General features: G+C 36.0%; 3 protein-coding genes across 5 annotated transcripts; 1 reads left to right on the top strand and 2 right to left on the bottom strand.

Annotated features, from left to right (window-relative positions):
- The first annotated feature begins 961 nt into the window (after positions 1-961).
- Positions 962-3,820, top strand: LOC108464264 (uncharacterized). Of its 3 annotated transcripts, none has more exons than XM_017764457.2 (4): positions 962-1,244; positions 1,605-1,700; positions 2,047-2,354; positions 2,692-3,820. In XM_017764457.2, the coding sequence occupies exons 3-4, from the start codon at positions 2,077-2,079 to the stop codon at positions 3,623-3,625; spliced, it is 1,212 nt and encodes a 403-aa protein (XP_017619946.1). In that variant the 5' UTR covers positions 962-1,244; positions 1,605-1,700; positions 2,047-2,076; the 3' UTR covers positions 3,626-3,820. The 3 variants fall into 3 exon arrangements, with proteins under 3 accessions (XP_017619946.1, XP_017619947.1, XP_052877764.1); XM_017764458.2 differs by having other exon boundaries at positions 962-1,301; XM_053021804.1 differs by having other exon boundaries at positions 962-1,314.
- A 143-nt stretch (positions 3,821-3,963) lies between these two features.
- Positions 3,964-5,739, bottom strand: LOC108464265 (bax inhibitor 1-like). Its single transcript, XM_017764461.2, has 6 exons — positions 5,481-5,739; positions 5,137-5,280; positions 4,959-5,050; positions 4,496-4,682; positions 4,250-4,405; positions 3,964-4,142 (listed from the first exon to the last, which is right to left on the bottom strand). The coding sequence occupies exons 1-6, from the start codon at positions 5,589-5,591 to the stop codon at positions 4,092-4,094; spliced, it is 741 nt and encodes a 246-aa protein (XP_017619950.1). The 5' UTR covers positions 5,592-5,739; the 3' UTR covers positions 3,964-4,091.
- Positions 5,740-6,499: 760 nt separating this feature from the next.
- LOC108463508 (uncharacterized) lies at positions 6,500-10,940 on the bottom strand. The gene is made up of 15 exons (XM_053022359.1): positions 10,478-10,940; positions 10,314-10,390; positions 9,432-10,097; positions 9,215-9,281; positions 9,052-9,114; positions 8,870-8,933; positions 8,661-8,754; positions 8,504-8,587; positions 8,339-8,428; positions 8,173-8,200; positions 7,555-8,063; positions 7,393-7,443; positions 7,116-7,225; positions 6,947-7,034; positions 6,500-6,865 (listed from the first exon to the last, which is right to left on the bottom strand). Exons 1-15 carry the CDS (start codon positions 10,836-10,838, stop codon positions 6,635-6,637), a joined length of 2,583 nt encoding a protein of 860 aa, XP_052878319.1. The 5' UTR covers positions 10,839-10,940; the 3' UTR covers positions 6,500-6,634.
- Positions 10,941-11,301: the final 361 nt, after the last annotated feature.

Raw genomic sequence — 11,301 nt, 5'->3', positions numbered from 1 at the left:
AAGATGTGGTTTACTGAGCTACAACAAGCCCTTGCCTGTTGCCCAAAACTTCAAAGTAGGATGAAGCAGTTCTGCCTGCAGGAATGAATGAACCTTTTGATGGCACATCAAGCAGCAAATCTCGGTCACAACTTCCGTTGGCAAAATGGAGAGAATCCAGACCAGCACGAGAGAGATACCATCTGGAGGCAAGGCAAATAGGCTTCTCGGACTAAAGCGAGCACCATTGTTGTCTAAGAATGAACATTTCTGCTGTGATGTGAATAGTTTCATGGAGGATAATGGTCTAGAACAATGCTAGTTTCATAGCTGGCAGGTCAATGCATCCCTTGTCTAGCAGAGTTCTCATCCCTTTCAATTCCATGTCCCGAAAATTTTGATGCGCTCTTGCTATCACTATATGCAGGGAAGCTTGAAGACTGAATTTTTAGGATATTTTAAAATTTTTTATAATATTTTGAACTGCGACTAAAATCAACTTAGGTAAATAGTTATTTAGATTCAAATCAACTTAAACTTTTATTTTGTCAAGTCAATGTTGTTCAACATCCAGTCAACAATGGTGAACAATTAATGATTGCGTTATCGGTCAAAAGTCACATCATTTATGATATAAAAGAAAAAACCAAAATGAATAGATTCATTATTGAATGTGACATTTATTTTTAATCACAATTAATTTTTAAATCAAAGAAGAGTAATTTAAGTATTAAAATGAAAAAAAATATAAATATTAAAGTGTGAAAATGAGTATAATTTAGTTAAGTTGTAATATAAGCTAAATTTTATTAAAATTTCGATTTAGTTCTATCAAAATTTAAACTTCTTCTAAATATCTTTATAAAATAATTTGAATTTATTACAAATTTATAATAAAAATATTAAATAATACTTTTGTTAAAATGGTAATGAATAAATCTTCACCGATTTATAAAAATAAAATAAAAATTAAAGCGACAACTAGTCAAGCAGGAGTTTTATTATAATAGATACGCTAAACAACCCCCAACTTTTCGGGAAAAAAAATATGAATCCAATTATTCTTTCTCCATGAAAGTGGAGAAGTCCAACGAATCTTAGCTTCTTAATCACGCTACTTTCTTCGTCGTATTTCTCTCGTCGTCGCTACCTCTTCCGTTATTAGATCTTCGAAGCGTGTTTCTCCCTTCATTTTGTTTGTTTCGCTTTTCTTTTTCTTTAAATTTTCAGTTATGTTCTTATGAGCAAATGAAGGGCCCCCAAAAGTAACACTTTTTCTTTTTCGGCTTTTGTTGTGCTTCCTATTTAATGATTGCTGTGGTGTATGTTTTATTGGTATTTTATTTGTTTTATGATTTATTAAGCCCAGCTTTTTTAGGGTTTGATTATAAATGTGAGTTATTTGGTTAGGATTTTGTTAGAAAAGAAAAAATAAACACCAGTTTTAATCTATGTTACTTGGATTCGAGTGTTAAGGTGGAATACTTGAGTATTTTTATATTTTTAAAATTTTATGTATTTGAAAAATGTTTAGAAAATCATTTTTTCATACTCATATCAATTAATAATTAAAAAATATATTTTCAATCTAGTTTAATTGATGTTCTTCATGTTTTATTCCCCAGATGGAGAGAGTGCCTGCGTTTACCCAACTGTTAAAGAAAGGAGAACTTATATAGATTAACCATTTGTTACTGCCTTATTGATCAGCTCATATTTAGGTAAGTTTGCTCCCTCCAAGAGTTTAAGTGTATAACTTGAAGAATTGTAGTACATTTGTTAAAGCCTTTTAATATTTATTTTACTTGGGTGATTCACGATTGTGGAGATAATGGAATGTGTATGCCTTTTTAAAAAAAATCATATCTTGTATTAATTCTTGACTATGTGTCGGATACGTTGAGAAAAATTTGAAATCTGGGTAACATAGTGGAAGACTTAATGAACCATTGAAACCTACTGCAGTAGAACTATGGTAATCATCAGTTACTTGCAATAGTAGAACTATGGTAATCATCAGTTACTTGCAATAGTAGGACTAACTCGTCTGAAACTTGGAGAAATCAGCTCTTTAGCACAAAGATAGAAGGCTATGCAATGGAGTCTACCTCTCAGGAAATGAATACGACTAACCAACCCGGTCACAAACCTTCGTTCTCGGCTTTGATCGATGCTATCGCATTGCAAGAACAATGTTTTGAACAGTCGCTAGCTAGTCAACAGCTTTGGGCCAAACAGCTTGCTAATGAACAGGAGGCAAAGATAAAAGCAACTGTTCAGAAAATCACAGTGGATGCTGCTGAAGTTGATGAAATTCTTAAAGGGAAAAACATTCTTACATCAGATGTGAAACCAGAAGGGTTTAACTCCAAAAGGTATGATCCGATGGCTTTAATGTATTAAGCCTTTTTCCTCATCATATAGGAAAGATTTGCTTCATCATCAGTGCATGTTATGGTGATTGGAGTGTCTTTCTGTGCATAGATTTTCTGTCTTTTTAACATACAAGCTGGAATGTATTGATGTCTCAGTTTTCGGTATCTTTAGCTCTATGGTGAAACTGATGATTCTGATGTTGAATTTCACTCAACAAACTTGCTGCTGTCTATTTCATACATGCTAACAATGTTTAGAGATGTGTTTCTGTTTCTTATTCATCAATATGTGCACCTTTTTTGGTTCATCGAGTGTTTTTATCTTGTCTACGGGCAGTGAGGAAGGGGAGCGTCAATCACAGCCTCCATGTGGGCAATTTTCAACATCGAGATCCCGATCTACCTCTCTCGTCCGGTATCCAGAACCAGATGTTTACGAGGAAAATAGAAAGTATTCCCCAAGAGATCATGTCAGCAAGAGGGATCTTGGCTATTTCAACTCTGACATCCGATATAATCGTTACAAGGACCAACAGAGACCAAATTCCCAGAGTTTCAAATACCAACCAGGTGATGGTAGAGGCAGAGCTTATCGTAGGGCATCGAGAAGTCCTGAGGCTGACACTAACCCTCACTATGGAAGGTCTATTGATAGCAGAAAGCATAGAGAAAGAAGAGGTGCATCACCCTTGGAAAGAAGCTGGAAAAGGGAAAGATCTCCATCAAAATCAACGTCTCAGAGATATTGCCATGAGGATTCTAATTTCGGAAGGTCGGGGAGTTTCAGATACCAGTCGGGTGATGATACTGGCAGAAACTATCATACAGTGTACCAAAGACCCACTGATGTCGATATCCCCCACGATAGTAGGTTTATTGATAGCAGAAAACATAGAGAAAGGAGTGGTTCATCGCATATGGAAAGAAACTGGAAAATGAAAAGGAGATCTCCATCTAAACCTAAGCATCAGAGTTATTTCGACAAGGACTCCCATAGTTTCAGATGCCAGCCGGGTGACAGTAGAACCAAAAGTTATGACAGTAACCCTCACCATGGAAGGTCTATTGATAGCAAAAAGCATAGAGAAAAGAGAGGTGCATCACCCTTGGAGATTGGTAGGAGTCACAAGAGTAGACATCTTTCAGCGGAAGACCGAAAAGATGGTTACAGAGACAACGGTGATGAGAAGATTAGTGAGCCTACAGGTGGCAGGAGTGGATGTCAGAGTAAGCCAACCGTGGATGAAACTTTGGAGAAAACACTATATTAGGTACTAGCTTATGTCGTTTTAAAGCAACTTTTCGTCCCTAGTAGAACATTGTTTAGTCTTCCTGTTGGGTAATGTTTCTTTGGTAGTACTCAGTAATGTGGTACTTACTAAAAACATTTTCTTATTTTGGTTTTATGTACTATTCGGTCAATGGATTAACATTGGAGCAATAGAAAAACAAACCCTTTTGAGCCACCATGGGTTCCCAGCAACGAGTTCTATTGAAGAAATTGGTGCAACTGTGGCTCATAGAATGGAACTGAATGTTGGTAGATGTGTGTGGTGGGCAAAACCCATCATATATGCAAACGGCGAACGACGTTAACATATGGCAAAAGTTGAAATAAAATAACATGGTTATTAACTTATTATATTAACATGATGCTTTAGTACAAAAAGCAACAAACTTTCATGTCTCCAAGGCAAGGTTAGATGGGAAAAAGTTCCTCAGCTAATGCTTTGTGATTTAGTCTCTCCTTTTCTTCTTTTTCTCGCTCTTCTCAGCTGAATTTTTCAACTGAAAACACAAGAATGTTCAGTGTTAGTTCGTGTATACCAAAATGAAAAATTAATATAAAGTCAGCCATTAAAGATAGCTTTATCAGGTATTCCAGCTTGACTCACCATAATTATCAGAATGCGGACAAATACAGCAACAAAATCAGTGAAAAGAGTCAGGGCATGCTTCACGTAGTCCAGGTCACCCAAGTGTGCTTTCTCGATTATGTCATGCGTGTCAACTATCATATATCCCACAAACACCAAAAGCCCTAAGTAGATCTGTGAGGACAATCAAAGGCAAAGAGGGAAGGTCAATAGCAGCTTTTCAAGTACAACGAGACAGAAAGTTTCTGGCTAATATTTGCTTGCCTCAGTCATAAAGAGGGCTGTGGAACCACCAAAGATGGAGGAAGCAAAATGCAACCAGAGAAGCACGGACACACCAGATGAGAGCAAGCCACCAAGGTAAAGGTACTCTCGTCGCCTTGCTAACATAGCAGCTCCTGAAAAACATGCAAAGGCCAATGCCGTTCCCACAAATGAAGCTACCAATACACTGTCATTGTGGATAAATACACCATTAGTACAAGCCATTTTTTTAGTATTATTATTAATCATTTGCAAAGGAAGAAAAGACAAACAAAGTCACCCACCCAAATGAGATTCACGGGTCCAGATAATAGTAATAGTAAAATAGAAATTAAGCATAGTATTATCTTCCAAATGTAACACAAATTAATATGATTCTTGAAACAAAATCCAAGGATTTTCACCGCATGGATGTATCGTTAATATCACAAAATTACCAATTTAGCTTTTATAGGAAATATACCTGGGGTCGATTTGAATAGCCAAGTCAATTAGAGGACCGATTGAAGCTCCTTCAAACACTGCCGATGCCATTAGAAGAGAAACTCTCTTTTGCTGCAAAATTAATAAAAACAAAGGAAAAGATGAGTACATGCAAAAAGAAATATCATCATCTTATACAAATGAAGAAAGATTATTACCTTTTCACAAGGAGGGGTGGAAAGGAGCCAAATAATGGTTCCTAAGCATGCAAATGTGGTGAGGTAACCCCCAATGTTCCAAAGAATATGGAGATAAGCTCCAACAGCAGAGGCAATCAGTGCATAACATAAGGTCAAATAAACCTGCAAATTAGAAACGCTATGCTCAGATAATCGAGATCATTTTTCTTATAAGCAGAAAAATAATTAAATAGATGGATAAAATCATAACAAGCATTTATAATCACATAAAAGATGAGAACTGCAATACGTTTTAACTCTCAGAAGAAGCCAAGAAAGATTCAATCCAACGTTCAAAATCTTAAGTAGCAAATTAGATTTACCTGCTTGAGATGAGCTTGAACGATGGGAGAGATCTGACGGAAATTCTTGAGAGTATCGTAACTCCAGTTGTTCCTCGATTGGGAATCGAAGAAGGAAGTGAAGGCATCCATTTGTTTGCTGAGAAATAGCAAGAAAATTCACAGAGAAAACCAATGAAAAACTGTCGGAATTCTTTCTTTGTTTTGGTTATTTTAGTTACGAGGTGGAATGGTATTTATCGATAGAGAAGGATGCCTTGATTTCACGAATTTTTATTTTTACAGGGATTAAGTTGCTTAAAGCAATTTTAAAATATTGAGTTATTGTAATTTTTTATCCTGAATTTAATAATTAAGTTCATCTGAATGTTTGTATTTTTTCATTTTCATTTTTATATATAAATTTGACAAATAAACTCATTTTAGTCTTGAATTTAAAATATAAAATTATAAAAATATATCACATGTATTTTCATGACAACTTGAACATATTAAAATTATTAAATTTTGCTAAAATCTAAATTTAAGCATTAAAATAAGTCTAATTCCCAATTGAATATTGAATTCAATAATTTAAATTTATATTAACCTAAATATTTTAGGACCAGGTACCAGATAATTTCTCAACATTAAAAAGAATGATTAAATACGGCAAATATTGGAAATTTGCACTTATCCAATATTTGAGAAACCGACGAAAGGAAAAAGCGCAAGTGCTCTGGAAAATTCGAGGTGTCATGGGTTGAAAACCGAAAGCATCAATCTTCGTTTCGGCTGCCGATGCGTCACGTAGACCAATAGAATATCGCCATGTCAACACACTACTTCCATTGCCAACATCATAATTTTTTATTCTCTCAGGGAATATAAAGGATATATTGCTAACAGCCTTCTAGAACTCAAAATATCATTCCAGAATTTAAATTTCTTGAGAATTTAAATTCTCAAGTTTAATTTTAACTCAAAAGAATAGGTTTTAAAGCATATAAGATGTTTTCCTCTTAGTCCCTGATAAACCATAGACCCTTGCGTCACCAAAATGGTAATAATAAATCTTACATTTAGCTATTAGATTAGGAGCATTTTTTTATACAACTTGAACATGTAAGAGGAAAGTCCATGCATTTAGAGCATTTAAGAAGTGCAGAAAAGATTTCAAACCTTCAAAAATGGAGTTACAGAGTTAGTGTCCTTTGCTTTTCCAGATTTTCATGTATTGAAGCCAAAAATTCATGCTTAAGAGCATCCTCTGCTGTAATCCTTAATCTTGGGTTCACTGTTAAGCACTTGTCCACAAGATCGTAAAGCGAGCTCGGTATCTCTGTAAGGAAGTCTCGTCTCTTCGTATTAATTCGGCACCACTGCCGTAGGTTCATAGATGTTAAAGACTGCTTACCATAGAGCTCCTATAACAAAAGTATTAGCAATTTACTTTTAAATAAGTTATAGTTGCAGATCATGCATTATTATACTTGCATTTATTATACCTCAGGAAATGAGGATTCACGATTATGTAACTTGGCAACTTCCCAAAGGTCTTCACTGCCTCTCAGCTTTGCAATATCATTTATATTCCTGAAAGTGCCAAAAGATGTCGGGAACATAAGCCATCAAACAAGAAACTGGATCGAGCGGTTTCGGTTAAAGAAATCTTACTGTTCGGGATCACTAATAAAGGGTGATTTCCCTATCATTAGGTAGAGTAGAGTGACCCCAGCAGACCAAATATCAATTTTTGGACCTTGATGTTGAGATCTGAATAAGACCTGAAGAAAATAACAATACCAATTATCAAGGAAATCTGGCATAGACTGTTAATATTTTTCTTGGACATGTTGTTTTGGTTATCTAATGAATTCAAAGCATAAGAGCACCAGGTATTTTCTTTTTTTATTGAAAATCAAAATATGAATTGAAGTTTATCGGTCATTACCTCTGGAGCTCGGAAGCCTTTTGTTCCAGCACAAGGACCTTTTGTCTTATGCTTCCCATCCCCTGCAAGTGAATAAAATTTGATGAGTTTTACTAAGGAAAATGATTCTTTCAAACCAAAGTTCCAAAATTTACCCAAAAGATGCTTGCCTTTGTTCTTGGCAAAGTCAACCCCCGATAAAGCTAAGCTAGTTGAGCTCAAAGGCATTGGAGTAGGATGAAGAACCTGTCTATCCCATTTTCCTGGAGAAGCAGCAACTCGCTTTCTCATGTGAGCAGAAACATGTGACACTCCAGGTTTTGGACTCTGTATTGCTTCCTGTGCCAGACTGATGAGCTCTTTCCTGCCTTGGCATGGCAAAGGCTCTCTGAGCCTTTCTGCTGAGGGAGTCCTTGCACTTAAATCCTTTGTTGAGGTAATGCCTGAACCATCTACACCCTGACTATTTATTTTATTCCAACTACTCAAGTCATTATGAGGAGCCTTCCTTTGAATTGTTGTCTTCCTCATGTTCTTAGTCTCTAAAGTTAACATGGAGCCTTTGGTTGCCTCTATATTGATTCCCTCTCTTGATTTGATATTTAAAAACTTGCTGCTATTTGTCAGATGAATGGCTTTGGCAGGAACGATATTATGATGAAACGTTACATCATATCCCGACTTGGATTTGTCTGTGAAATGCATAATGCCACATCAATCATAAATAGATGGTCCTCTTCATTGCCTACAGTAAAAAGTACTAGGATTCTTAATTTCAAGCTCCAGAAAAAAGGAACTAACCCATACTCCTGTACTTTTGATGCATTTCCTGTCAAAACAAGAGAAGAAACAAAACTAATAGTCCTCAAATTAGAGCACAAAAATATTGCCACCGGGGGGCGGGGGGGGGGGGGATATATAAACGGCCAACCACAGGATCATGTAAGGTTGGCACTTAGCTACTTACCATGGCAAGATTGAAATCAATAAGATAACCTTTGTTGGTCTTACGAGAGAAAAGAAAGTTTCCTGGTTTAACATCTCTATGAACTATTCCCTGCATGCGTATAAAGAGTTATTAAGAACTTGTAATTTTGTAGAATAGATGCATCGCATCCAGAAAATCACATACCTGCTTATGAAGATTTGCAAGAGCTTTGAACAAGCAAAAAGCATACCACTTTAACTGAAAAACATCTATTTCTCTTTTCAACACCTGCTCAATGAAACAAACACACCATCAAGCAGAAGAACAAACAAAATATGGCTTCCAAAATTCTAATAATTACCTCAGGCCTATCATGCTCAACATACTGCAGAACAAAGCAATCAGAATTCTCACTCTTAATGCATCCTTCATATCGAATTATAAAGTTCTTTCCCCTGGCATTGACAAAAAGAAAATATGAAAGATTGGTGGAGGGAAGAAGAGCTTAATATAAACTGCTTTGCTTTTGTAAACAAGCAGGTTTTCTTTAAAGTGAAACAAACTTCTTACCCAAAACGCTCCAGCATTTTCTGCTCATTGTTAACGTAGTTCTTATGAGCATTGGCATGAGGACCTGCGATGAGATAAACAAATAATATAACAACAGGGGAATGACCCATACATGTAACCCAATAAGAGTCCTCATTGCAGCACAGCAATGCAACTGCATGTTATATCAATTTTCCTCTTACATTTAATGGCAACTAAAGCCCCGTCATTCTTCCTTCGAGCCCTGTACACAGTGCCATAACCACCTGCCAATTAAAGTTTCACCTTAGCAAATTAATAAATCATCTTAGCTATAAGCAGAACTATGATGTGAAATGCAAGCAAGAAAAATTGAAGCTATGGTACCTGAACCTTCTTCCTCTTCTACATTATAAGATTCAAAGTCAGGTAATACTTTCGGCTTTGCCTGGTCCTAAAGCAAGCATACATCGATATTTATATTACAATTAAAATAAAGCACAGCAGCCAACTCAGGCTTATTAAATAGACTCCACTTACAAAAATGGAAGTAATAGAACATTATACAAGAGATAGCAAGCTACAAATGCTGAGGTGAGCTTACCTGAAGAGAAATAGAGGTAGAGTTTGCCCTTCTTTCATTAACATATATATCCTTATGGTTCTGAGTTGATTTCTGCGCAGTGCGAGCTGACAAATTATCTTTTACACGATACCTCTTTCTTTTGTAAGTACTGACAACATTGGTATCCCCTAAAGACTTGTTGGGGGTTTGCAATACTGGAGGCATAACACTAGATGCTGCTGGTACGATTTCGAGTTCTTCACCTGGAGATGGCATCTTATGATTGAAGTTACCCTCATCAAGGCTTTTCAAATCCCGTTCAGGTAGTTTATCAGAAAGACTAATGTTAAATGGAGGAGACAGATCTTTCACTCCTTGTCTTCTTACTAAATCAAGTTTCTCCTCTTTCTTATTGTCCTCCACATCCACTTCATTGTCTACTGTTCTAAAACTTCTTTTGGTAAAATCCACATAAAATTTTCCACCCAACGCCACTCCTATATTGCTCGTCTCAGCACACTCGGGAAAGTTTATACCATTGAGGATAACAGCTTTGGTTTCTACTTCAGGTTTACTACCAACCAATTCTTTGCTGACATTTCCCAACATATAGTCTTCCACATTTACCTTGCTTTCTACATTTTCAATGCCCTCTTCTCTAGCACTACTCATTCTGCTCATATCATCAGTTAAATGGTACTGCACCTGAATTTTTTTTCATCAATTAGCGTTTGGAGACTATAACACTGAAATGAATAAATTACTAAAGATAGATTTGCTTGATGGCATTTCCAACTCGAAGATCTAAAATTATCATCAAAAACTAAAAGTATAGTCAAATCAATCTAAAAACTACTACAAATTCGCAATGTCAAGGAGTTAATTGGCAGATCTATTGTGTAAAATAAGCTCAAAAAATACCTTCGTACAATAATTTCGAATTCTCTTCAACGAAGGAATCAACTCCCTTTCGTTCTCATCCTCAGAAAAATCAGAAGCTGAAAATTTAACTTAAAGGTCAACCAAAAAAAAAACACGAAATTAAACAAAAAAAAAGTGAAAAAATGGCTCGTTTTGGAAATTACCATATCGATCCCTCTTGCAAAGCCATATCTTCGGGAAATTGCGGAACGGAACCGGCAGCGAAGTGAAAGCATCGGCGACAGTGAAATTTCGAGCTATATAAGCGGCGAAAAAAGAAAGGCCAATTGAAGAGATAGCGACGCGATGCTTGTCGTCTGAGAGAGTGATGGGAGAATTCGGGATGGAACAGAGCGAGAATATGATATCGGGGCTAGCCGGAAACAGTGTGCATTGGGAAGCGAGGTCCGAGATAGGGGCGGGCTTGCCGATGAAGATTATAAGAGAAAAAACATGCCAGGCCTTTTGAGACTCGGTGGCTGAGAGTTTTAGTGACTCAGTGAGTTGATCCAAGTTACTTTTCATTTCGATTATGGATTTGGGGAGAGGAGTAATGTTGAGGTTTGAAAAATGGAGGTAATTTACTAATTTGCTGGAATTTTGAGACGATAGTGAAAAGGGCGGGAGTCAGGCACGTGATCTGGATTTTTAAGATTTAACTTGTGCGAGTTTTCCTGCTATTGTTTTAGTAATGGTTAAACTTTGATATTAGTCCCTGTACTTTATAAAAGTTATGAATTTAATCCTTATACTTTAATTTGGTCATTTTTAGTCCTTTTACTTTTCGATTTTTAAAATTTCAGCCTTCAACCGAATAATAGCTGTTAAGTTTATTAGGTTAAATTCCGCTATTTTCAAAATCTAATGCTACAAACATATTATTATATGTGTAATAACATGTCAACTTATCATAAGTATTAAAAGTAAAGATTAGAGCCAAAACTCAACTAAATACATGGTTTTGTCCATGACTTTCATAGTTATCATG

This window comes from Gossypium arboreum, chromosome 11, assembly GCF_025698485.1.
Source record: "Gossypium arboreum isolate Shixiya-1 chromosome 11, ASM2569848v2, whole genome shotgun sequence".
NCBI lineage: Eukaryota > Viridiplantae > Streptophyta > Magnoliopsida > Malvales > Malvaceae > Gossypium > Gossypium arboreum.
This window is presented reverse-complemented; position numbering and strand designations above follow the sequence as displayed.

Coding starts and splice junctions, on each gene's coding strand:
- LOC108464264 (XM_017764457.2), top strand. CDS start 2,077: ATGGAGTCTACCTCTCAGGAAATGAATACGACTAACCAACCCGGTCAC. Junction 2,355..2,691: donor GAAGGGTTTAACTCCAAAAG/GTATGATCCGAT, acceptor GTCTACGGGCAG/TGAGGAAGGGGAGCGTCAAT.
- LOC108464265 (XM_017764461.2), bottom strand. CDS start 5,591: ATGGATGCCTTCACTTCCTTCTTCGATTCCCAATCGAGGAACAACTGG. Junction 5,051..5,136: donor CCACCCCTCCTTGTGAAAAG/GTAATAATCTTT, acceptor TTAATTTTGCAG/CAAAAGAGAGTTTCTCTTCT. Junction 4,683..4,958: donor GCTATTCAAATCGACCCCAG/GTATATTTCCTA, acceptor CCACAATGACAG/TGTATTGGTAGCTTCATTTG.
- LOC108463508 (XM_053022359.1), bottom strand. CDS start 10,838: ATGAAAAGTAACTTGGATCAACTCACTGAGTCACTAAAACTCTCAGCC. Junction 10,391..10,477: donor TTGCAAGAGGGATCGATATG/GTAATTTCCAAA, acceptor TTAAATTTTCAG/CTTCTGATTTTTCTGAGGAT. Junction 7,226..7,392: donor AAGGCTTCCGAGCTCCAGAG/GTAATGACCGAT, acceptor TATTTTCTTCAG/GTCTTATTCAGATCTCAACA.